We start from the raw sequence: 25,126 nt of genomic DNA, 5'->3' as shown, positions 1-25,126 counted from the left end.
ATTACTTTGAAACAATTGACACACTCAGAATAATTCAATATTTACAAACGGTAATGTAGATAAAGTACAAACTTAAAATTAATACTATCGTAATCGGCAATACATCTACTGTTTCTTTGCTTTTGCTTGTTTGCCCTCTTCTCTAAAAAACAAACTGCTTGCGTGCTTAGCTCTGAGTGAGTTTGGTTCATTTAAAAATACTACAATAAAAAGTTTTCTTACCCGACAAAGTTTACACAGACGTATTGTTACAACTGAGGTCTGAGCTTTATACAATATCCTGTTGCCAGTAATTAGTACTCGGATAACATCTACTAATTACAAAGAACGGGTATCGAGTTGTCTGTAATTTCACGCCGTCGTCTTAAGGTTTTTTTCGTCGCCTATTTACAAATATTTAGTTAAGTGGGTATATTGGAATCTGTATTGGAAAAAAATTACATTTCGTACACAAATGGATTTGCGGTACTTCTAATTGATTATTTTAATTTTGTATAATTTGTTTTTGTTATATCTAGCTACTTACCGAGGGGACTTGTATAAAAAGGTAACTTAAGTGCGCAAGAGTAACTTGGCCTATTTTATTTTTCCTGCGCTTACGAACACGCGTGCAACAGTTAAGTGTTTTTATATATTCACAAGGACTTGTTGCAATCATTATTCATACTAATATTATGGAATGGATGTTTGTTTGTAGTTTGTAGCCTAAACGGCTGATCGGATTTCGGTGAAATTTGGTATAGACGAAGAGGATAGTCTGAAAGAACACATAGGGTTTCACATTCACTTGTTTTTTTTTTTTAATTCCACGCGGGCAGAGTCGCGGGCGACAGCTAGTCCATTCTGCGCTTTAAAAACTTAAGGCACACATTATTTCGTTAGTGCTTGTTTAGGTGAATGAAAACATTACCTTACCTGGAAAACTAAACCATTTATAGGGATGAAATGAAACAATAATAAATTTGAATAAACGTTTATTTTGTAAAGTAATAACTAAGATACGTAGCAATAAATTTGCTCGGGTCTCACCTGTCAAACATTTACCTTCCATACGTACCATAACATTCCGGCTTCAGTCAGTCGTCCAGCGCCCGAGCCACTTCCAAAATACAAGATAACATAGAAACTTCACGTGTACACTAATTAAGAAAACTGTGCACTTTATACATGCGAGTGATACAGCGGGAGAAGGATACTAACAATTTACAATACTTGTATTTGAGACAACGGTACTAAAGACAACGCCCATAACCTATTTATTATCGCATGAAATTTTTACACAAATTAAGCCTTAAAAAAAAACAATTAATATTTACCTATCAAACTGAAATAGAAATATTCCAATATGATTTGACAAGTAACTAAATTTCTTAAAGTTCAAAATATATTTAGACATATTACGAAAATAATTTTAAAAAATATCACTAATTTGCTTTTTAACATTGCAATATAAATCAAAATAATCAAGGTATATTAGAGACTTAAAAAATTTCAAACTATTACAAATAGGTTCATGTCTGGTTTGCATTAAGCCAGTACAGTAAGACAGTTGAGTTGGTCTGACATGGACCACTTGGGCGCCTAGTTAGTGTTTACACTTTACTAGTTATACGATAGCGCTGATTTAAAGTTAGTGTCCTACTGTACTGGCATGATGAAAACCGGCCAAAAGGCGAGTCTACTATAGGAAATTTCCTTGAAGATATTAGATTTGGTGTTAGTCCTTACAATAAGCCATAATGGCGGTAACTACATCACTACAGCATCAAGAGATATTCACTACAAGTTTCAAATCATCTAAAAAAAAATTATCTTTGTAAACTCCAGCTTCGTTTAAAACTAAAAATATCTCAAATGTAATATCGTCATACGAGTTTTTAAATAATTTTGATACGCTACAAATTTTCACGACATTTATTTAATGTCTATTGGACATTATTAATCAAGCTTTTTTTAGTTTTAAATTCTACAAGTGTATTAAATTGCAAGCTGAACATTTTTCAGACTAGGAGCAACATAATTAAAACTCTTACATGACAATGTTTGTCTACAACAGTTTATTAATTCTGTATTTACAAAAAAAAAATCTAGCAACATAAACATTAAATCCAATACTAAGGTGACTACGAACGGAATTGATCTAAGAATTAAATAAACGCTACGTATCACGTATTATGCTACAATTAAATAAATAAATAATTTTTTATCTAATCTACCTAAACGTGAAGAGAATTGTTGCAAAATACTGACAGTAACATTTAAAAAATACAAAAAACGTAAACATATCGCCAGTGGAGGAACGTGTTTTAAATAAAATTTTCATTTAGAAAATTTTTAACAGCGAACGATGCGATATCAAAACATTTCGGTTGGAGGTAACCATATAACAAAATCGGCTTATTTAATGAAAAAGTGTTCGATGGCGGTGGTTTATCTATTGTGTATAATTTCGAGGTTGTTTTCGTTTAAAGTACGCAGAACTCGTCGAGTAGATTCTTGAGCTCCTTGTTGTGAGCGGCCTTGGAGCCGGTGGCGGGCGACGCGGCCGTGGCGCGACCGTTGTAGCTGAAATAACGTACAAACTGAATTAATATTTATTTTAATATGAGCTCATGAGTGACTCAGTCCTTGTTAAATTAAAAAAAAAGTTAAAAAACGTGTTTTCTTCCAGACTTTGTTCTACGCCAAATTTCATGGTGATCCATTAAAACGTTTAGGTTCTAGATTCTTTCAAATATCCATCCATCCAATCATCCATCCATCCATTCATCCATCCACCCATCCATCTAAATTTTTGCATTTATAATATTACGAAATTGCTAGCTGGTCTTATGAAAGTAACCATTATCGAAACAGGTAGGGATTGTGTCAGATTGATGTGTAGTAAAACCTTATTTTTTCAAATATTTTGCTTAAAATAAATGGTGCAAAAAAATAAAGATAGTAAAAAAATCCCAGCCAGCCCCATACAAAAGCGACAGAACATAAAAGCATTGTGAATAAACCATAAGTCGCTATGTATCTCACCTAATGTATCTGGGCACCGAGTGCGAGGTGCCGCCAGTGGGGGCTGGCTGAGACTGCCCCAGCAGTTGGCTTAGCCAACTGCCCCCAGATTGGGACTTTGCCCTGCAACATATTGCCAATCAGGTAAACCCACATCATATTTGAATTCAATACATTTCCCAAACTTTATTTGCTAGAACCCTGTCGTATTTATTGTGAAACTGGCTTTCGCCCGCGTCTCCATGTGCAATTTTAAAAAATGGTTAAGGAGCCTATGTGTTCTTCCAAACTATCCTCTACATCTATGCCAAATTTCCTCTAGATCCCTTCAGCCTTTAGGTTACAAACTCTAACATCCATCCATACATCCATCCATCCAAATTCGCATTTATAATATTAGTAAGATGTTAATTCATGAATGTTAAAACAACTGTAAAGCTTGTACAACGATTATCTCAGTTGTTATGAATGTTTTTATGGCAGTTGTCAGATTTGTATGGTAGGTGTATGTGTGGGTGTGGGGGGGAGGTACCTGATCTGCTTGTGGTTCTGCAGCATGGTGCGGAAACGTGGCTCCACGTAGCTCCAGGAGCCCATGTTCTTGTGTTCCTCCTGGCTCCAGACCAGCTGCGCGTTCGGGTACTTCGCCACCTCCGCCTTGATCAGGTCGTACGGGAACGGGGAGATCTGTTCCACTCTACATAAAAACATATACTTTATTAATTTAAATTTAATAATTCAATCACTGATTTCTGTGATACTGTCATGATACAAAACTAATTTAGGCAATACACTGAACTTGATGTTACACTGAATAACCTCTTTACATATTAGATTTTCTCATGAAATCGCCGCGGGGAATTATGGAATACTTTAGTATATGTTCTACATGTTCTATATGTTCTTCCCGATCGTTCTACATATGTGAAAATTTTTATTGAGATAATTGAAGAAGTTTTGAATAATGTAGTAACTTGCATTTATAATACAAAGTGACGCTTCGTGTATATGTGTATATGTAACGCACCTGGCAATAGCGATGTCCTTGTCGAGGCCGCGCTCGCGGCGCTCCTTCAGCAGGTCGTAGTAGACGCGGCCGGAGCAGAAGGCCAGCTTGCGCACGTTCTGCGGGTTCTGCGCCGCCGGGCCCTCCTCCGGGATCACTCTGATCACGTCATCACAATTATTTTATTACGAGCTTACGTCCGTCCGCGTATAATTATAAGAAACAAAATTGTGTAGCCCTATGTGTTCTGCCAGACTATCTACACCTACACCAAATTTCATCGAAATTCGTTCAGCCGTTTAGGCTACAAAATACAACAATCATCCATCCATCTATACTTTCGTATGTATTACTGTCAATTAAAATTAAAATATGATATTTTGAGTTTCATACCATCTTTTTATAGCTAAAAAAATTAATTTTACATTAGTTTATCCTATGTATTCGGTTTTCTTTCTTATTTTGTGAGGGATGTTTATCAAACAAATATTTATCTTTAAAGGAGAGTTTGCGTAAGCGACAGTTTTATGAACGTAAAATGAAGCCAAAACCTTAAAAACCCTGTAACTAGTATATATAGTAATATCATCTTAAACCCGCTACAGACGGTCAGTTAGAAGTGTTTGTAGTTAGTAAGAGTGTAGTGACCTCTTGAAGGCGGTGCCGTCGTTCATGTCGTCGAAGGAGGACTTGCACTCGGGGTGGCGCAGCAGCGACTTGGGCGTCATGAGGATGAGCGGCTTGCGGAAGGGCAGCGCGATCTGCCGCCGCAGGATGTGGAAGTACGACGCGGGGGTCGAGCAGTTCGCCACTATCCAGTTGCTGTCGTGCAGCTGCCGAACTGCACATACAAATAAACATAAATTATATAAACAATGACATTTGTTAAATATTTTTTTTTAATAAAAATATTAGTAGATTTTTGTTAATTTACTAATATTTTCTTTAACCATTCCAACTAAGCTTTAGGCTTATGCTAGGATGTGGTTCACTACAATAATCAAATGGCGGGATTCGAACCCTCGACCACAAGATCGGTAGTCCGTAATCCAAACCATTAGGCTATTGGTGCTTATATGTGATCTGCAATATTAAGTTTCAATAAAGTAAATGAATAAACATTACTTAATAATCTTACTAACATTACAAATGCGAAAGTTTAGATGGATGGATGTTTGTTAGAGTTTGTATCCTTAACGGCTTAACGGATTTAAATGAAATTTGGTATAGATGTAGAGGATAGTCTGGAAGAACACATAGGCTAATCACTTTTGTTTTTTTTTATTCCACTCGGACGAAGTCGCGGGCGAAAGTTAGTTCAGTTATAATTATCTAGCTGGTCTCGTGGTACGTAATCGGCATGTAATTATAAAAAATATATTTTTTTGTTTACATTTAACAATTTCTCAATTGCAAATGTTAAAATTACTGTATATACATAATAATGTATGTACATAATAACCTTGATTTCTTAATGTTGGCAGCTTATAGTTTATAGTCCCTTTCCCACATGAAGGTTTTTTCCAATTGATTTACCCCCAAAATTTAATAGCGTTACAATATGAACTTTATTTTATAAGTGTTAAACTGTACTTTACAATGCACTTCATAATCAATTATTATTGTTATCTTCGTAATATTGTTTACAATCATAATTACTAAGAGACTTGACCTTAATTGGTCCTAATAGTGATATAACTGTAATCTTAATCCACACTTATGTAATTACGGTTTTAACAGCGTTTTACGATCGTCTTAACCTAATGATATGATAAATTTGTTTACATTTATATGCCACAAAACTAATAATATAAACTGTATTTTTTTTATAACATTAGGTGGCAAACGAGCAAGCGACCACCTGAAACCGCCAAAATGGCGAAGCGACCGCTACCCATAGACATCCGCAATTGCAGATGCGTTGCCTACCCTTATACGATGGAAGAGGAGACGCACATAAAGATATTTTCCCTTCCTATGCATCTCCTCCACCGTCAAATCCACTTCCTCTTCCCAACCTATCCTTATAAGAAAAGGATGGTAAAGAGAAAGGGACTTAAATTAGGCCTATATAATGGAAAATACTATGTTTGTATGTAGCAACACTAGATCGGCCTTATGACAGCTGTCAATGTCATTCGGGAATAATTAAGAATAGTGCGCCTGTCTGGTTTTAGTGGTCTTAATGTTTAAGTTAATTACGTGGTTACAATTTTATTCAATGTGTTATAATTTACCTTCATAGTCCGGGCTCTCCGGCGGCATGTAGTCGGGGTCGTCGGAGCTCATCTGCAGGAAGCGCTCCAGCCGGGCCGACGAGTGCTCCGGTCCCTAACAATATTATTCAATATTAATAACAAAAATAACATTTTTTTTGACATGACATCATGACAGACCATGGCAATCTTACTTCCTTGATGTTAACAGCTTGTAGATTATGGTTCCTTTCTTACATTACGTTTTTTTATCCAATTTATTTACTCCCTAAATTTAATAGCGTGAAAATATATAGTATAAAGCATTTCGTAAGTGAAAGGCTTGTTATTAAAGAAAGAATTATTCAAAAATATGGTGTGATTGCCGACATCTTACGCCACAAAGTAGTTTGTGTTTAGTATAGATAGATACCATGCCCTCCATGCCGTGCGGCTGCAGCAGCACGATGCCGGACTGGCGCACCCACTTGGCCTGTCCACTGGAGATGAACTGATCGATGATGCACTGCGCCACGTTGTTGAAGTCCCCGAACTGCGCCTCCCACAGCACCAGCGCGTTGGGGTTCGTCACCGAGTACCCCACCTCGAAGCCGAGCACGCCTGCGCAGCACAATATTCATTTAACACATGGACAACTTACAGAATTACTATCGGCCAAATACTGAAAGGAATTTATACTATAACTAGCTTTCGCCCGCGACTCCATCCGCGTGGAATAAAGAAAACAAAAGTGAATAGCCTATGTGTTCTTCCAAACTATCCTCTACATCTGTTCCAAATTTCGTCGAGATCTGTTCAGCCGTTTAGGCTACAAACTCTAAAAAACATCCATCCATCCATCCATCTAAACTGTCGCATTTATAATATTAGTAAGAAGTAAGATTTGTTTTTTGTATGTATTGAAATAACTCAAAAACTACTGGGCTGATTTCAAATCTATAATAGTTTGCTTCGTAAACGCTATTTACAATCACATAGACATCAAAATTTGTAAGAAATTTGCAAGCGTGGTCTTATCATTTAAGACGCTGTTACATATTTAAACGACTTTTCAGTATTCGACCTCAACCTAATTAGATGTAAACAAGTCTATGGAATACGTTCTATATAATTCGTTTAATAGCAATCTTCTAACAGATAAGCAAACAAACTAATACTGCAGCTAGTTATATAACTATATTAAATAAGTAAGGTTGGTATACCTCTGACGTTTTTTGTTGTTTCTAGAAGTTGCTAGAAGTAGTCTTTAAGTAATTCTGGTGAAGAGTTACCCTAGATATCTAAGTTTGTAAAGGTATAATAAGGTTACTATCTGACCGTATTCGGATAGGGAGCTGTTGCAGACGGTGTAGGGCGCCTGGTCGGGGTAGAGATGCGCCAGCGCACAGTACGTCGCCTTGTCCACCTTCTGGTGGTGCAGCACGTGATGTCTGCGAACAAACACCATTACATATAAAACACTAGCTTTATCCCGCAAATTCCTTCGCACAGAATGAAAAAAGTAGTAAATGACGTTATGTAGACTTTTGGGTTATTTTCTAAATCTGCGCAAAATACCTTCGAGATCCGTCGAGCCTTTTTAAAAATAAGTAGTGACAAACATATATTCATCCAACCTTCACATTTATAATATCAGTATGAAGTGAGATTTGATTGATTCTACCCTTGTTAGCTTTGAAAAATTTAATTAAAAAGACGATAAGAAGTGTTGAAAACTTACCTGTGCGAGAAGGTGCCTCTCTCCACATCTTCTCCGGAGAGGCGCACGTGAATGCCCTCCTTGAGCAGGGAGCCGAAGGCCATGGCCTCTGCCAGCGCCCAGTCCACGGTGCGGTTCTCCACCATCTCCATGCGGGACTTGAGGATGCGCAGCAGCCCCTTGTGGATCTGGAACTCCGCGGCGTTGGGCGGCGGCGACGAGAACCGCTTGCCGATGTGCACCAGCGTCTCCTCCACCACGCCCGTCGGGGACATCTGATCATAGGTTAGTTATTAAAGCATTAACAATTAAAAACATTGTGAAATAAATTTAATAAATAGAGCAAAGCTTATACTAAGATATTTTCCATTCCTCTATACCACATACTAACGTAATAATAAATTTTTATCTGTAGTCAATAAAATAAAATATATTTACGCAAGGGAGGGACCTTGCGGGTATTTATTCTCTTTTTTTAGAAATTGAGATCCAGCAATCTATGCATCATCTAATACTGTTGCGAATTCTACTGTTAATTTTATATTATTTTCAGAAAAAAGTTTCAAAGTCAGTAGCTACGTTCCTACCTTGAGCGGGTCCTTGCCCTCGAAGAATCCGGACCAGGGCGAGTCGAGCCAGTCCTTGTACTTGATGTGGGTCTCCTGCTTGGCCTGGTTGTACGCGTCCTCGCAGATCTTGTCGTACTTGTCCCTCACGTCCTTCACCTCCTCCGCCGTCACCACGCCCTCCGTGATCAGCTGGTCCGCGTACTTCTCCAATACTGAAAACACAAAATATTACATTTGTTAATGATTTATACCATTAACTCACCTTGAGATTTAAACCTCCGTTGAAATTTTAGTTGCATTAAATATGTCAATAATGAAATTATGCGAGATAATCTGAAGGATATCTGATCAAAGTGGGCATAAGTCAAATAAAAATTGTGATAGCTCACTAGCACTCCCTGCAGTATCAAAAACGAACCATTTTCATATCCGTGTAAGATTTACGTATTTTCCGACAGATTCACTACTAGTTTTCGCCTGCAACTCTGTCCGTGGGGATTGAAAAAATAAAGTTTCTTCTAGAATAACCCTTCACTATGTATCACTAACATCTATGCCAAATTTCACAGAGATGCGTTCAGCCGTTTAAGCTACAAACTTCAACAAACATCCATCTATCTAAACTTTCGCATTTATAACATTAGTAAGATATGGTCAAATTATTGTCAAAAATACCACTAATTTTAATTAGAGTCATGTATTGTGTGAGGATCGGTGATAGTTACCGGGCTTGGTGTTCCTGATCTTCTGGTACATGAGGGGCTGCGTGAACATGGGCTCGTCGACCTCGTTGTGTCCGTTGCGGCGGTAGGAGACGATGTCGATGACGACGTCCTTGTGGAAGGTGGCGCGCCACTCCGCCGCCACGTTGCACACGTGCATCACCGCCTCCGGGTTGTCGCTGTTCACGTGGAAGATCGGCGCGTTCACCACGCGAGCCACGTCTGTACAATGGGGTTTTTTAGTTTTTACTAGCTTTCGCCTGCACTCCGCGTGGAATTAAAATAAGTCTATGTGTTCTTACAGACCATTCTTTACTTCTATGACAAATTTCATCGAAATCCGTTCAGTTTAGGCTACAAACTTAGACATGCATTTTAACTTTCGCTATTGGTATGATAATCACTACGTCCCCATTAAGGGACACGGAGATTACCCTAAGTAAAATTTTACTAAGCTACAGTGAAGCATCTTGTCCAAGTGTGTTTTCTTCATACATATCTTTAAATTTCTTTGCAGATGTCTAGATTGCATCACGTTTTCCTTTACTGTGATTTCCAAGATAAATCCCGACATTCTTATGATCAATTCTTTACTCTGATTTCTTTAATTGGACAACTTTAACATTAATTATAGATTAGGCTGGCAATACTTTACAATAGAAGGGAATAGAAACAGGCATGCCAGTTACTGGCACATGTTAGCTAATGACGTAACGAAAACGTTTAAGACGAGACGTGTATATTTTGTACACTTCTCAACGCCTCCTACAACTTACGTGTAATAATTGCTACGAAATCATATATCGTGCTAGCTACTTGCATGGCTGGCATGTGTTTGTAATGAACGTACCTGTACAGTATGCGGAGGAGCGCGAATGCCGGGGGTCGGTGGTGAAGCCGATCTGGTTGTTGACGACGATGTGCACGGTGCCGTGCGTGGTGTAGGCAGGCAGGTCCGACAGATGCATCGTCTCGAACACCACGCCCTGGCCCGCGAACGCCGCGTCGCCGTGCAGCAAGATTGACATCACCTTAACACAAACAACTTAGAAGTCAGTCCTACCAAATTCTTCAGCAACTTGCCCTTATCCCTTATGGAGGGTCGGAACAGTATGTATTAGGTATAATAATTTTTTTTTTTTTTAATTAAAAAAAAAAAAAAATTATTCAAAAATATGTTGTAATTTCTAACATCTTAGGCAACAAATAAGTGTGTGTTTACGCTTTATTATTATAGTATAGATATATTGTGTAAATACCTTTTTCCCTTCATTGTCTCCCCTGTAGAACTGCTCGGCCCTGGTCTTGCCCTGCACCACGGGGTCCACGGCCTCTAGATGGGAGGGGTTGGCGCACACCGCCAGCCGGATGTTCTTGTTGGTGACGCGGTTCAGGCGCTCGATGTATGTACCCAAATGGTATTTCACGTCCCCGGAACCCTTTTAACATAAAAACGAAAAATTAATGAAGAATTTACGAGAAATGGAAATAAGACATGTAAAAATACCAATTTTTGTGACGAAAGTAACGACTTCCGCTGATAAACTTATAGGGAAAATTTTATCATAATTTAAAAAAAATTAAAACTTATTGAAAGGCATTTGGTCATAGCTTTCACAAAACATTTTTCAATTCTTCAATCTATACAGTTAATGTCAGATAATTCATCTTTTCTGTCTTTAGGATATAAAAATAAATTTTTATGATAAAAATACTAGCAACTTACGTCATCTTCAGCCTCGAGTCCAGCGAACTGAGTGAACAACTGGTGGAGAGGTTTGCGGCACACGTTGGCCAACACATTCAGACGTCCTGTAATACAAAAATATACTAAATATTTATGACTATTTTTCGCCCGCGACTCCGTCTGCGTGGAATTTAAAAAAAGGGAGAAGCCTACATATGTGTTCTTCCAAACTATCCACTACATATTTGCCAAATTTCGTCGAGTTCCGTTCAGCCGTTTAGGCTACAAACTCTAACAAACATCCATCTAAACTTTCGCATTTATATAAGAAAGAAGATTAGTAAGAAGTAATATTCAGCACATTTACTAAATTGTATATGTATGTAGCTTACCTTTTTACAACTAAAAAGGTTATATAAACAGATACAAAAGATTGAAGTTACAATACTAGTTGCACTGGATTCCTTGCACATTAAAATCTATAATAATATTCAGTTAATTGCAAACATTCTTACCTCTATGCGGCATGCCCATAATGATAGACTCAACTCCCAGCTTTGTAGATACATCGATGACCTGTTTCATTGCGGGGATAAGGATCTCGCATCCCTCGAGACCGAAACGTTTCTCTGACGACCATTTCTTCGCCAGGAAGTTCTCGAAACTGGAAGAAATAAGAATAAGGGTAGGTCCCACCAAATTGTAAATTGTCTAATAACAATCTAACGTGTAAAATATGTGATGGAAATGTCGGATTTTGTTCCCTTATCAGACAGTGACGTCATTTTTAAGCTATCTGAACCTCTATCAGCCAGTGGTGGGACAGGGCCTAAATTTTCATTACACTTTCAAATGATAGTGTAAGTAGTGTTAAATTGTAACACAATATAAATAGTATTATGGTAAAAAGAAAGTTGGTTAACAAGCCAAAAACAACGTGCCAAAAATTTAATGAACTATTTGCCAGGTCGGCTCTAAGCATCGCGAAAACAATCGACGTTTCATTTTAAGAAACAAATATGTACTACGTTTTAAGAAAGTAGTTCTCAAAAGATTTCATTACAACATTATAAAAAGGAAAGATTTGTAATTTTTTATGTATTGTAATAACTCAAAAAGTACTGGCCCAATTACAAAAAATCTTACACCATTAAAAAGCTGTTATCACTGAGTAACATATGCTATGTTTTTTACTATATTACTATAAATTCACGCGGGCAAACTCGCGAGCAACAGCTAGTCAATAATAAGGGGAGACCCTTCTGTTAAAAAAATATTACAATTAGGTTTGCTTTTTATAGAGTAACAATGACATACTATACTCAATTTGTTATCAATGTACCGAATAATTACCTTGAAGGGCGTAGCATTAAGCAAAAACAAAGGTGAAGTAAAAAAAAATTATTTACAACAAAGCAAACATTACGATAATCAAGTTGATAAATAACTTGAATAAAATATCACGTTATTTTATGACAAAAAGTTATTTATTTTTTAATTCAACATTTTCATTACCCTTTCCAACTACACTAAAGAAAAAATTGTTATGATCAAATCAACTTGGATTCGAGATGACGTCATTTTTTGAATGTCATTAGACTAATGACGTCAGCTGTTAAACAATAGACAAATTATACACGTAAATTACGTTTTAGAGATGTATTTAAAAATATTACGTAACAATTTTTCCTAACGTTACGATAAACCACATCGGGATTCCCCACAAGAATACCCAGCGCGTTTAAATTACAACTACCAATTATATTCACCATAAAAATGTTTATTTATTTGTGTTGCTATTGTTTCGTAGTTTCACTATAAATAATTAACAATAATGTTTTACTGTAAATAATAATACCGTCACTGTTAAAACCATTGTTTTCACCTTAAAAAATTTTAGAGATAGCCAGTCGTATCGGGCTAGTGTAACAAACTAAGCAAACACTATAATAATATCCAAACAACATAAAGACGCTAAACTATTAGCGTCACTTATCTAATCTGAACGGGAAACAATAGTTTTGGTGACAACTGATGTATCTATCAGCTAACCGTGACATTGTCAAATACGAAAATCTGATTAGTTGTATCTAATCTATATAAACCAATGTCACAAATAACCGATAAAATATTGATAAATTGGTCTATTAAATTTGAACAGTCCATACTTGAAAGTGAAAATTGAAGGTTTTTGGCGATATTAAATTAGCTAGTAACCAAGATGACTATGACAATATGATATTCCAAACAGTATAAAGAACCCTCACCCTGTAGATCTGGTGAGACGAGCAAGGATCAAACGCTTCTGGTCGGGGCTCATCTTGGTGACATTCGGCGGCTCCATACGCTGTCGGATCCAGTTGCATTGCTCCAACGAGTTGATGAACATAAACTCAATGCCGATGTTATTGCAGTAAGCTTCCTCTAGACGGTTCAAGATTTCCCTAAGAGACAATAAAAACATACATAAATATTTATTACCGACATACCTATATTCTAGTCTAGGACATGAATAATCTTTGTTAAAATAAACAATGCAGGGCTGCTATAAATATGCATAATAATAAACAAACAAAAGTTAACTACCAGGAGCACATGAGTCAACAGTGGTGTATTACCAAAACCGATTTAAACCGACTCATTTTCAAGCGACCATATCCAGTCCATTACTGGATATGTCCGTTTGTGTATGACCCGCAATGAAAGACATTGCCGTGCTCCAGTCAAAACAACGCGATACAAGAATCTGGGATATCATATGATACTAAAATATCTGACATTGACACCGACTCGTTTAGCTTTACGGTAAACAAGATAACATAAAATGTGCGTCGTTCTTCGTGCTTTGAGAAAACAATCAATTTTGTCGTTTATTTCTCTGCCGTCCTCGGCACATTTGTGTAGAATGATATCTTATCCACTTTCACACACATAACTACATTCTAACATTATCTTAAATTTTTATTGCGTCTGCACTAGGATATTTAAATTGTGCTCAAAACTTTAAGATAAAACTTGTTGAATTAATAATCGTAATCGAGCAGCAGCTTTTCTTAGTAAATTGAGAACTTACCTAAGTGGCAAAGCCTTTTCTTTTTCTCCGATAAAAGTAGTCGAAGGGAGTTTAAAAACTCTGTCCATGTCGGCTTCATCTAAAACATAAAGTGTCTTATAAGAGTATGAAGATCACAGAAGATAAACACCATAAGAAAATAAGAACATCAAAATGCAGCAAAAGAGACAAGCACATAAAAAGCGGCAAGATCGAAAAGTACATGTATCATATCCCTTTACTAGCATACGAGATGAGAATTCATGATAATCTAAAAATAAACCACTATCAAGTATACCTTAAAAACTATAAACACAACCCTTATACAATTTGACATCCATTACAATTAATATTCACGTTATACGTAATTGTTCCCGTCCAAAGTCCAATTGTGTGAAAACAAAAAGGAGCCATGATAAAGATTGATGCGATTGACGAAACAATTCTCTGGCCGTGGCCCAACATCGGCCGAGAAACTTCTTGTCAAGGCCGGCGCCTGTTAAAACCGTACCACGTCCATAACATACAAATATACATATATGATTGATATACGGTATGAACCCATACAATAATATCTCAATCGAATAAATATATAATACTATAACATGCTTTAGAAATTAATTGATGTAAAATGTTGACTCATGCACAAAATTGAGATATAAATATGTTACCACATGATGATGTCATGCAATACGTAGAAATATATGAATACAGAAATATATGAACACAGTTAATGGCGTGCGTGCCCAGGGTTTTGTGCAATACGTCACTATACTCTGTAGTTATGGCGTCGGTATAAATTAAAAAAAGTAATGCAACAAAAAACAAATAATTAAGGCTGCCAACGGTTTTTACAGTACTATTACTACAGATTTACAGTACTATTACAATTTGACAATTACAACAAACATCATATCTACGTGTTGGAATAAGGAAAATCTCGGAACGTAATAATGTTCAATTGATCCTATGTGGCCTATGCTATTCAACCTAACGACATTTAATATACCAACTTTAAAATGAAACTTTATGAAGTACAACGAATCGTGTCTTCTGTAATGATGTTATTTGTCGCTAATCAAAACTATTTAAACTTCATATTCAATGTCTGTCAATCTACAGTCACTGTATTATAGAGAGGTTTTATCAAAATATCTTCGTTTGCACCCTTTCTTAAGAGAAAGGGATGGGAAGGAAAAGCGGATTTGACGGCGGAAGAGACGCATGGGAAGGGAAAATATCTTGTTTATGTGCGTCTCTTCTTCCGTGAATATGAGTAGGCAACCCATCTGTAAATGCAGATGTCTATGGGCAGTAGTCGCTTCACCATTTCGACGGATAGAGATGGCCGCTTGCTCTTTTGCCACCTCATAATATAAAAAAAAAATCAAATTCTATGCTGAAAACACAGAAGGTGTTTCTTGTCGACTATTGTTCTATATAAAGTGGTTCATTTTCGAGAAGTTCTTGTACATTGTGATACTAATGATTTAACTGGCAGCCTTATTATTTAGGACATGTCTAATAGAGCCATAACTACACGTGGTGTCCGAGCGGCCGGGGTTGTCGCTTCTTACCAAACCTGTAGCTGTTGTGTATCACCTCCCGAGGATTTTTATCGGCCAATTCGTGGTTTGCTATTTCCAATGGGTCGAGTTTCGCTATATGATGTCCTCGGATCTGTTGTTTTTTAGTTTATACTTAGTATGCGGAAGAAAACTAAAATCGTGTTACGTGTTATACTTTCAAGAATAGTAAAAAAAACAAGCGTAAATGATACAAAGAAATAGATTCAAAGAAAGAATATTAATGTCTCGCATTTTAATTTTTTTGATTGTACAAACACCGCGTTTAGTCAGATCAGATTACACGCGAAATAACCCAATACAAGTATGAAAAAAGTACCGTAAAATAAACCATAGAACTTTTATCAAGTTAATAAAAACTTCGTAATATCAATGTATGTCTGTAAACCGTATTGTGTAGTGTGAACATGTCAACATATAGCTTACAAATTATATATTAAACTATGAATATAATTGCAATGTTAGCCACATAAATACATAAATTAGTTACTAATATGCAAACTGGTTATTGTTAAGGGGAAGAAATTATTTTCATTTCTACAGTCCTATCAATAGTGTACACGACCGAACTATAACTAAGGTATAACACAACCGACTTAAATACAATAAAAGCACTGGAGTAATCACAACATAATAGACCCTAAAAAGATCAGTGATAAGAATCCCCAGAACTTCTCGAAGTAAAATTTGTATCGATTCTTTGATTTAAAAATTCCATTCTAGGGTATATTATATTTAGAATTTTATAAGTGCAATTACAATATGATTGTCATACCTTTATCAATCATCGAGAATATATAATTTACTATTAACCGTATATTTAATTATAAAATTGAAAATACGATAATCTAGATATTCCCTATTAACCTTTTTCACTAGTAAAGGAATATGATTAATTTAGCGTTAGTAAAAATAAAACATACATATATACAAGCGAAATTAAATAAAAATTATATTGATTAAAACTTTATGAACACTATATATTAATGAGTTTGTTACTTTAAATCAGCTAATATTTATTTAGTTAGATGTCAATAATGACCGTATATTTCAAAAAGCTAGTCTCAAATTTAACATCAATTATTAGTAACATTTAAAGTTTTATTTAACTGTGTACTTTGATCGAAGAATAATTTATTAAAATTTAAACTATTTAACTATCCGATATTTAAAAAATTGCTTGTTCATAAACATAATTAATTTCCCAAGCACCATTCGATGGGTACAGTGATTTACTATCTAATCTACGACCAAACACCAAAAGGAAGCGGTACTAAAACTACCAACAGCAGTGACAAACGACCTCCGAAGTCTTCAGACGAAACATCTCAGATTCAGAGAGAAAATAACTTGTGCATCCAAAGCCTATGCCAACCAATTTAGAAGAAAAAGATATTAAAAACTATATAACAAACAAAAGAATTACACTTTGCTTTAAGAACCAAATTTAAACAAATTATTCAGTCCTTATTTTATTGTCTATCGTAATCGCCATCGTATGTTAATGTACGGATGTTTTGTAATTTTTAATTTAACCCTGAATAAAGCCAAGTAACAGATACTAAGAATTGAAAAGCTCCAATCGGACCCTAAATTCCGAATATCGTACAATTTTGAAATATCCTATTATAACCCTGAAAGGCAATAGGTGTTTGGGTCATACCGAATCGCACGTGTTGTCTAATGACGGCCTCGGTGGCGAAGGCGCGTAGGCCGCCGTGCCACTCGCCGCTCGAGACCGGGTCCCCGGTGACGATGCCCAGGGGATCGAGTCGCGCCACGAGGTGGCCCCGAGACTGAATCGCGGGAACAATCCAAAAGATTTACCCAAAACTCAGCAAACGCCAATTGCAACTGTTCTTTTATCGGCAACAGTTAACACTGCTGACTTTCGTTTTTTTTTATAATTCGACAACAGTCAACACGCCTTGGCGACTTACCCTTATGTTAGTAAGAAAAGTATGTTTAAAATAATAGGCATATAAGATTTGTTATTTCATAAACTTGGGTAAAATTAGTGACTAAACTGGTAATTAATTAAAAATAATACAAATAGATAAAGGAAAGAAATACAGCGTGAGAGTTGAGACTAGCAATTTTTCAAATCGGTCCGTTAGTTTCGAATCTCCTATGAATAATGAAAGTAATTTAATGCGATGTCTCAAAGTGATGCGTTTATGATTTACGAATAACTCGATTAACAGCTACGCTACTTTGAACATCTACTGCAAACAAATTAGTTCAATTCTTATTCCAATATTATCACATACATGCGCAGTCTCAGACACCCGTTTGTTTCCCAATGATTTATAAAGCTCTCAATAGGGCATTCCAGTAACACGAGTACAATACTTGATATAACGTTATTGTATGTTAATACAAAATGTATGCAATAATATCGTATTTATTAAAACGCAACACGCGACACGCAACGCAACAGTGAAAGGTCAGTACAACATCGGAATGCGTCACCACCGTACAAACTTTCGGACAAAAATAGCTTCATTTCTAAATTATTTCTATCTGAGACTTCTTTACTTTCTCTTGGATAATTAATCCTACTAAGGAAACAATGTACTATTAAAAGTTGTATTGTCAAATTTGTTAACTGATAATCTGATGCAACATTTTGCTGGTTATAATTAACTATTGTCTGACCAACTAATGACTAAAGTAGAACGAACAATTCAGCAGTAGTATATTGAAATGTCAGGGGATCGCTATATCGAGGGTGACGATGGCATTTCAAAGATATATCGGTCAGTCCATACGGTGACGACGCAAACCTTTGGGGCGTTATCAAACGATTGTACTCGTCTCATCTCTTGGTCGAGGTTCCGATGGTTCCGCGTACCGAAATTGAAATATTTCCTCATGATGAGCTCGGAGCTTGGGGCGCGCATGCCCAGTTCGGGCAGGTTGGCCGTGGTGATGCCGAGGGGGTCCACGTCCGCCGCCAAGTGACCGCGAGCCTGCCACGTACCCCCCACATCGTTTACCCACAACTATCTCACTGTACGACCAGGCGACTGATACACCAACTTACAATGGACTAGACCTGATACAGTTTTAACTGAAGAAAAGCTTCGAGTCCAAGACAAAATGAACTCAAATAAACAATTGACTATTAAGAATATAAAATACCAATATGCAAACTCGAATGATTCAGTCTGTTGTAGCTAGAATATGTGACGTATCCTGGAACCAAAACCAGTTCCAAGCTACTGCTTTTAATTTATTATGCACAGGGAAATACGTTTACTTTAGATTTCCTTAAAGCCTCAACTCCATTTTTAAGGAAATCTAACCAAAAGATTATGTTATTAAAGAACTCCAAAAAACAAAAAAAATACATTCTACTGGTTCTTTCTGATAATCATTATTTAGATATGTTTCATGTTGTAAATTAAAAGGGTAAATAACTACAGGAAGTAAACGATTTATTTTGATACATTGATTGTATCAATTTTTAATGGTACCAATATAAATTCTAGTACGTTGGTTGACTTCGTAAGGGATGTGTCGCCGGGTCGCACAGCAATCAAATCTAATATAAGAAAAACATTGCAATACCAAATAATACTAACGTGTTAATTCGGCCTTTTCCCTATCCCCAATGTCGTAATCATACCAATAACCTAACCTCCTTTTATAAACGTATAGCATTTATAGTCATTATGGAAATTTTACTAGTGTATTAGGTAGATAGGTACAAGTACGACATTGAGTTCATATCTCAACGAACGAGACAGTACGATACTTCATCCTTTTCACACCCTTTGTTATAAATTGCATCACTAAATAGTAAATACATATAACCAATATTCCATTTAGCACATAAATGTGCACCTCGACATTGTCCGTGCAAGTCGCCAAATACATGATGTTAGCTATTTGAAATGTTCCATTGCAAAAAATCAATTTAACTTCGATTACCAATACCCTAATATAGACGACTATGAAATTGAATATAATTTAAAGTAATTAAATCATTTAAGGAGAAATTAACTTATAGGAAGGGGAAACTTATTCTTGTTATTCAAGTCTTTTAGCAATTTTTTACAGCTTTTAATGAATTGTAAATAATTTAGATTAAAAACAAGTACACAAAATAAATCTAGCTGTATCTAGACCATAGATATTAACGATGGTGTATAATTACAATGACTGACTCCATTAGCTAAACGGGATCGGATCGAGACTAAAGAAACTGTGCAAAAAATAATAAATTGTATAGCGAGTTTTCGTGTAAGTATGAAATGGTAAAGTTTTCACCTGGTAGCTTCTGATGATCGCCTGCACGGCCAAGTGGTCGTCGATGATTTTTTCATTGATGGGAGAACCTGAGGAATCATTACTCTAGTTAAATACTATTAACCTATAAGATTCTCCTCTCGTCTTTATAATCAACCAGGTCCAGTAATTTATGTCATCATGCTATTCAAAAGACAAGAATACAGACTCTTGTCAACAAGATTTAATCCTACAAGAATTAAAATTATGATTACGGAACCATACATCTGGCCATTCATAATATAATCGAATAATTCGATTGATGAAAATCGATATTACCTGATGCGATGGATGGCATACCGGCGGAGGCGGGAACGAGTGACGTGAGGGGCACCTCATTCTTGGCGTAAGGCGCTAAGTTAGGCGGCGGGGTGTACGCGACGCCGGGCTGCGCGCCCGCGGTCGCATTGCGGAAGAACGCGTCCCAAGACTATGCACCAAATAATAAAATGACTCAACATTACGTAGTATTACGTAAAGTACATAACAAATATACTACGATGTTGCCACAAGGAGATAACGCAAACAATATGATTTATTAAGCATCTAGCAGTATTTTCTAGTAATATTCTTAAAATCCCGAAGTACGTAAATCGTACCTTTACTCCCATAAAAAATCTTTAGCAGAGGATTTTTCACTAAAACAACGTTATATTTCATACGGGGAACCCCAAACATGACTGGGCAAATGTATAATACCGAGCAATCATGATTGCAGTATTTACCAATGTTACGTTTTTAGAATATCATTTATCAATTATTATCAAACTTTATTGACGTTATCAAACAATACGGAATAAGCACTTTCGAGAATTTCTCCATAAAACAACATTGTTGAATGAAGGACCTTTATTTGAAGGACGTATGAGATTCGATTCTGAATGGGAAGGAAATTAAATTCTTCTACTATATTTGACAAACGTCCTTGGCTTTGTACTCTCGTCATGAGGCGACACAATGTCATCATGTGGACGAACTTGTTAGCGGATTAGCGCCGCAACCACAACCGAGCAAGTAATAACTGGATACTGTTAGTGCACATCAGCAAATTAACCTTGCACGATTTAACAATTTCGTTTTCTTAAACTTTATTTGTCATCTTAATATTGATATAATTTAAATTTATAAAAATATTCTTGTTATGAATTATGCTTATTTATTAAAATAATACATACTTCTAGGTTTAGGGAATATAACAGATCTAGTATACTCGTCATAACTAATTCCTGCGATAATTTTATTCATACTAAAATTACACCACAAGTAAGTAAAAGACAAATGAATAACATCACACAATATTTGAACTAAAACAATAGGCGTTAATTAATGAAGAATAAGAAAATCGATGAATGTTGTTACAATAAGTAAAGTCTACATATTTTAAGTGTTACATTTGCACCTCTACAATTCCAAATATTCGATAACATTAAAAATATATAGACGACCTAGTTAACATGTTATAAACCCATTATAAATAACAGTTATCTTAAATTCAAAATCTTAATATTAGCTAGAAGGGGACAAAAGTACAGAAACCTCAATTGTTTATGAATGAGACAAAAGTGGAACAATACGGGGACTACACCCTTCCTATTTGAAAGTGAAAGTACCTAATAAAATTTATTATATACTTGAAACAATTACAATGGTAATTAATTTCTATTACATAAGCAATTAAATAGGTTTTCTATTCATAGATTGTTGTTATTAAATAGGTCTAGACAACAATGAGACGAGAAATAATTTAATATTGAGATGTTTATGTCTATATCAAATTTCTAGCTTTTGATATAAGAATCATTATGAGAGGAACTGAGAACGAAAGTTACCTAACTGTTATGGAATTTTGCTTTTATTTATTTGTACTTCTACAAAACATTAGTCTACTAAGCTAGATAATAAACATACAAGAAACCAAGAAATTATGTACAAAATTTTTAGAATTTGCAGATTTCTATCTTACTTATTCTTATTAGTATTATAAATGCTAAAGTTAAGATAGTAAGATAGATAGATATATGGATGTCTGTCTGAATTGCCTTAAAGGTTGAATAGATCTTGATGAAATTTGGCATATATGTAGAGGATAGTTTGTAAGAACACATAGTCCACTTACTTTTCCTTTTTTTTCAATTCCACGCGGACAGAGACGCGGGTGAAAGCCAGTAGCTATAATTATTGAACATCCTGTATATTGCTACAGATAAAATTATCACTCACCGCATGCACAGAGTTGGGGTCTGAGAGCCATGCATTGTACATAGTCTCAACATAGGCGGAGCTGGAACCATTAAGGAATGGTTCTGCTGCTGTAGAACTCTTCAGCCTTTGGGCGTTTACTGTTACAGCAGCACTCTGTATAGAAACATTTTACATTAATGTTACATAACTGTATATTTTCATCATCTTGTATACAATTACTGTCGTCACTTTCATTTTCTTTGAAAAAATAGGGACAGCATACAAATGTCATAGCAGTATCTTCAATGGTAATGTAGACGATATTGAAAAACAATAACAATTATTGCACCACTCAAAGATAATTTGTTATCAATTTAGGGGGCTTGGCTCTGTAAAGTTAATATGAGAAAAGATAATGGCTTAACTTTTATTATAATAATAACATGAATTGCAGTTTCTTATATTTTCACAAAATAATATGTTTTGGATGGATGTTTGGTAACCTAAAACTGATTTACAGATCTTAATTAAATATTACACAGATGTAGAACATAGTCTGGAAGTCGTTATGATTTTTTTTTTGTGATAAATGTGACATTTGCACAATATAATTAAGAGGATATTAATTAACTTGCTCCCTACACTTCAAGCAATATCTTGGTTATAACTCACCTGTGGTTTGTTTAAAAGCCATGACGCAAATCTCTCGCCGTTGCCTAATTTGTTAGATGTTTGAAGCACTATTCTTGCACGATGCATGTTTGTTTCTGTCTATGTAATTTTTAATAAAATGGATCTGCGGACAAAATTAATGTTATAAATTTTTTATCAAAAGTCAAAGAGATCATTCCTTTTTCATTACATCAGAAAAACTAGATAAGGTTCAATATTTAAAGGACTGCAGATTCCTCCTTCAACTAAGGAAAACCATTTTAAAGAACTAATATCAAAATACACTGTTGGGTTCTTCCCAAAAAACACTTTAAAGCTTACAGATACAATTGCCACTTAAAACTGAGAGCTTTAACATTTTTTTCATTCAATTAGGATTTAAGAATTATCATATATGATTTAAATATACTATATGTAGTAAAAAACTATACTAATATTATAAAGAGGAATGATTTGTATTTCAGTATTTTTGTATGTATTGAAATAACTTAAAAACTACTGGACCAAATTCAAAAATTCGCACTATTATAAAGCTATGCTATCATTGAGTAACATAACCTATAATTTGAATTTTTTTTTCACACCGGCGAAGACAAGAGAAACAGCCAGTAAAAGATATTTATAAAAAGCAAACTGTTCAGAGTTCACATTTTGTACAATTAAGCAGACAAGTTGAAAATAACAATAGATTGTTCAAGTATGCCATGGTTGTTAGATAAAATTCAATTATGCAGTCTAAATGTAGGTCAGTAATATCATTGCACTAGTTTAATTGGCGCTGTGACAAGAAGCAAATTCAACTGCAGTGTAACACTAACTTATAATGTGTTACAAGAGAATAAAAGGAATATAAAACACTACGCAATGCAAGAAATAAAAAAGATTTAATACAAATTACATTTTATTTAAAAAGAGGAAAAGATGAATAATAACAGCATATTTAAAAAATGAACAGATCATTGTTGTATTCTTAGAAGTGGTTATGGTAAAATGTACATTTAGTAAAAGGATTTTTTAAAAATATATTACATAACTAACAAGACAAAAGTTTAGTATGTAATTTTTATTAAAAAAATCATTTAAACATCATTCAGATGCAAATAATGTTAAGATTGTTAAATGCTTTACATATTAAAATAAAATAAGATTTATAAATCATATAATCATAAGATAAAATTGAAATTTGAGATATAATTTTTACTTGCAATACAATTATGCCTGTTCATTTTATAAACAATTACAATTGTAAGCCTAGAGAACAGAATTAGATTAATACTTATTGGATTATCATTATTATAATATATAGCCTACATTGATAATAAATAAAGTATTAAAAATTCGAAACGTTATGGAGAAAATTAAGATTCTATAAAATATCAATTCAGTAATTTTTAAAAATCTGGTATATTCCAATGCGAGAACTTGGCGCACGCCATGGTATATTCAAGGTTACTGGTACAAATCTAAATTTAACCTTCGAGTTTACAATAACTAGGATAACATAAAAATTACAAGGAAAAACAATAATGTTAAAAAGAATTATTAAGTTTAAGATAATTTATGTTCAGTAAATTACTCCCTTATCGGAATGTCATTGATATCGTTAGGTGCAACGCAACCTTAACAAATTGTAACGTCAATCTCGATTACGTATTTCATTGATATTAAAAATTCTTACCTGGAATCTAATTGTATTTTACCTAGTACTGATCAATAGTAAGATCCCGTGATTCAAGGTTATATAACTCACTCCTTTCTATTGCGTACGAAATGAAATGTGCAAATTTAATTGTAAGAGAATTTAATGTTAAAACTAACTTTCGGCAAATAAATATTACTAATTCCTAGGCACAAAATAACATTTACCTTTATTACAACCGAAATGTGTTCTCACGCAAACCAATCAATTTTTAAAATAATTCAAAGAAAATATCAAACATCTTTCTCGATCGTTTCGTGCTTCTACTTTTCTCTTTCCTCCACACTACACCACAGACAAAGACAAAATTTTCACTATAGACACAGCTTCGATGCTGCCCTTTTAGAAAATGATAAAACATTTTCACGGGAAAATGAAATACCTTCACACATTTTATTTTAGTACACTTTTACAAATTGAACATTTTAGATGTTAACTTCTATTTCCCTTAATTTTGGTAAGTGCTTTCTAACTCTTCTTGTATTTTACGTCAACGAAATCATGGACAAAAAGCATTGAAAAGGTGTTGCATTTCAGAAGACTTTGTTAGTTTTCGAGTAATGTCTAGAGACTTTGTTCTTTTAGGAACCTCTTATTAAACCAACGAATGTGTACCAAACAGTAAATCCTTTATTTTTAAAACAACACTGTTACCCATTTGTGCGTGCTTTTAACTGCATTTAACCAAGTTTTATTGACACAACAAGGGAACCAAAAATTTTGGTAGCTGCAACACTC

At 35.0% G+C, this 25,126-nt stretch overlaps 1 protein-coding gene across 6 annotated transcripts; it reads right to left on the bottom strand.

Moving 5' to 3' along the window:
- Positions 1-957: 957 nt before the first annotated feature.
- On the bottom strand, positions 958-24,690 carry LOC106105466 (2-oxoglutarate dehydrogenase, mitochondrial). Of its 6 annotated transcripts, none has more exons than XM_013285785.1 (23): positions 24,556-24,690; positions 22,690-22,813; positions 22,057-22,191; positions 20,116-20,266; positions 19,819-19,886; positions 18,398-18,515; positions 13,979-14,057; positions 13,173-13,349; positions 11,421-11,569; positions 10,945-11,030; positions 10,478-10,657; positions 10,069-10,249; positions 9,222-9,440; positions 8,515-8,708; positions 7,949-8,202; positions 7,546-7,658; positions 6,641-6,828; positions 6,250-6,343; positions 4,661-4,853; positions 4,034-4,171; positions 3,539-3,703; positions 3,028-3,129; positions 958-2,565 (listed from the first exon to the last, which is right to left on the bottom strand). In XM_013285785.1, exons 2-23 carry the CDS (start codon positions 22,774-22,776, stop codon positions 2,466-2,468), a joined length of 3,171 nt encoding a protein of 1,056 aa, XP_013141239.1. In that variant the 5' UTR covers positions 22,777-22,813; positions 24,556-24,690; the 3' UTR covers positions 958-2,465. The 6 variants fall into 6 exon arrangements, with proteins under 6 accessions (XP_013141239.1, XP_013141237.1, XP_013141240.1 ...); XM_013285783.1 differs by lacking the exon at positions 18,398-18,515 and adding an exon at positions 17,207-17,339; XM_013285786.1 differs by lacking the exon at positions 18,398-18,515 and adding an exon at positions 15,535-15,637.
- Between the last annotated feature and the right edge of the window lie 436 nt (positions 24,691-25,126).

This window comes from Papilio polytes, unplaced genomic scaffold (assembly GCF_000836215.1).
Source record: "Papilio polytes unplaced genomic scaffold, Ppol_1.0 DF822845.1, whole genome shotgun sequence".
Lineage (NCBI taxonomy): Eukaryota > Metazoa > Arthropoda > Insecta > Lepidoptera > Papilionidae > Papilio > Papilio polytes.
This window is presented reverse-complemented; position numbering and strand designations above follow the sequence as displayed.

Coding starts and splice junctions, on each gene's coding strand:
- LOC106105466 (XM_013285783.1), bottom strand. CDS start 22,776: ATGCATCGTGCAAGAATAGTGCTTCAAACATCTAACAAATTAGGCAAC. Junction 10,250..10,477: donor GAGACAATGAAGGGAAAAAG/GTATTTACACAA, acceptor GTTTGTGTTAAG/GTGATGTCAATCTTGCTGCA. Junction 6,344..6,640: donor CGCACGGCATGGAGGGCATG/GTATCTATCTAT, acceptor TAATATTGTTAG/GGACCGGAGCACTCGTCGGC.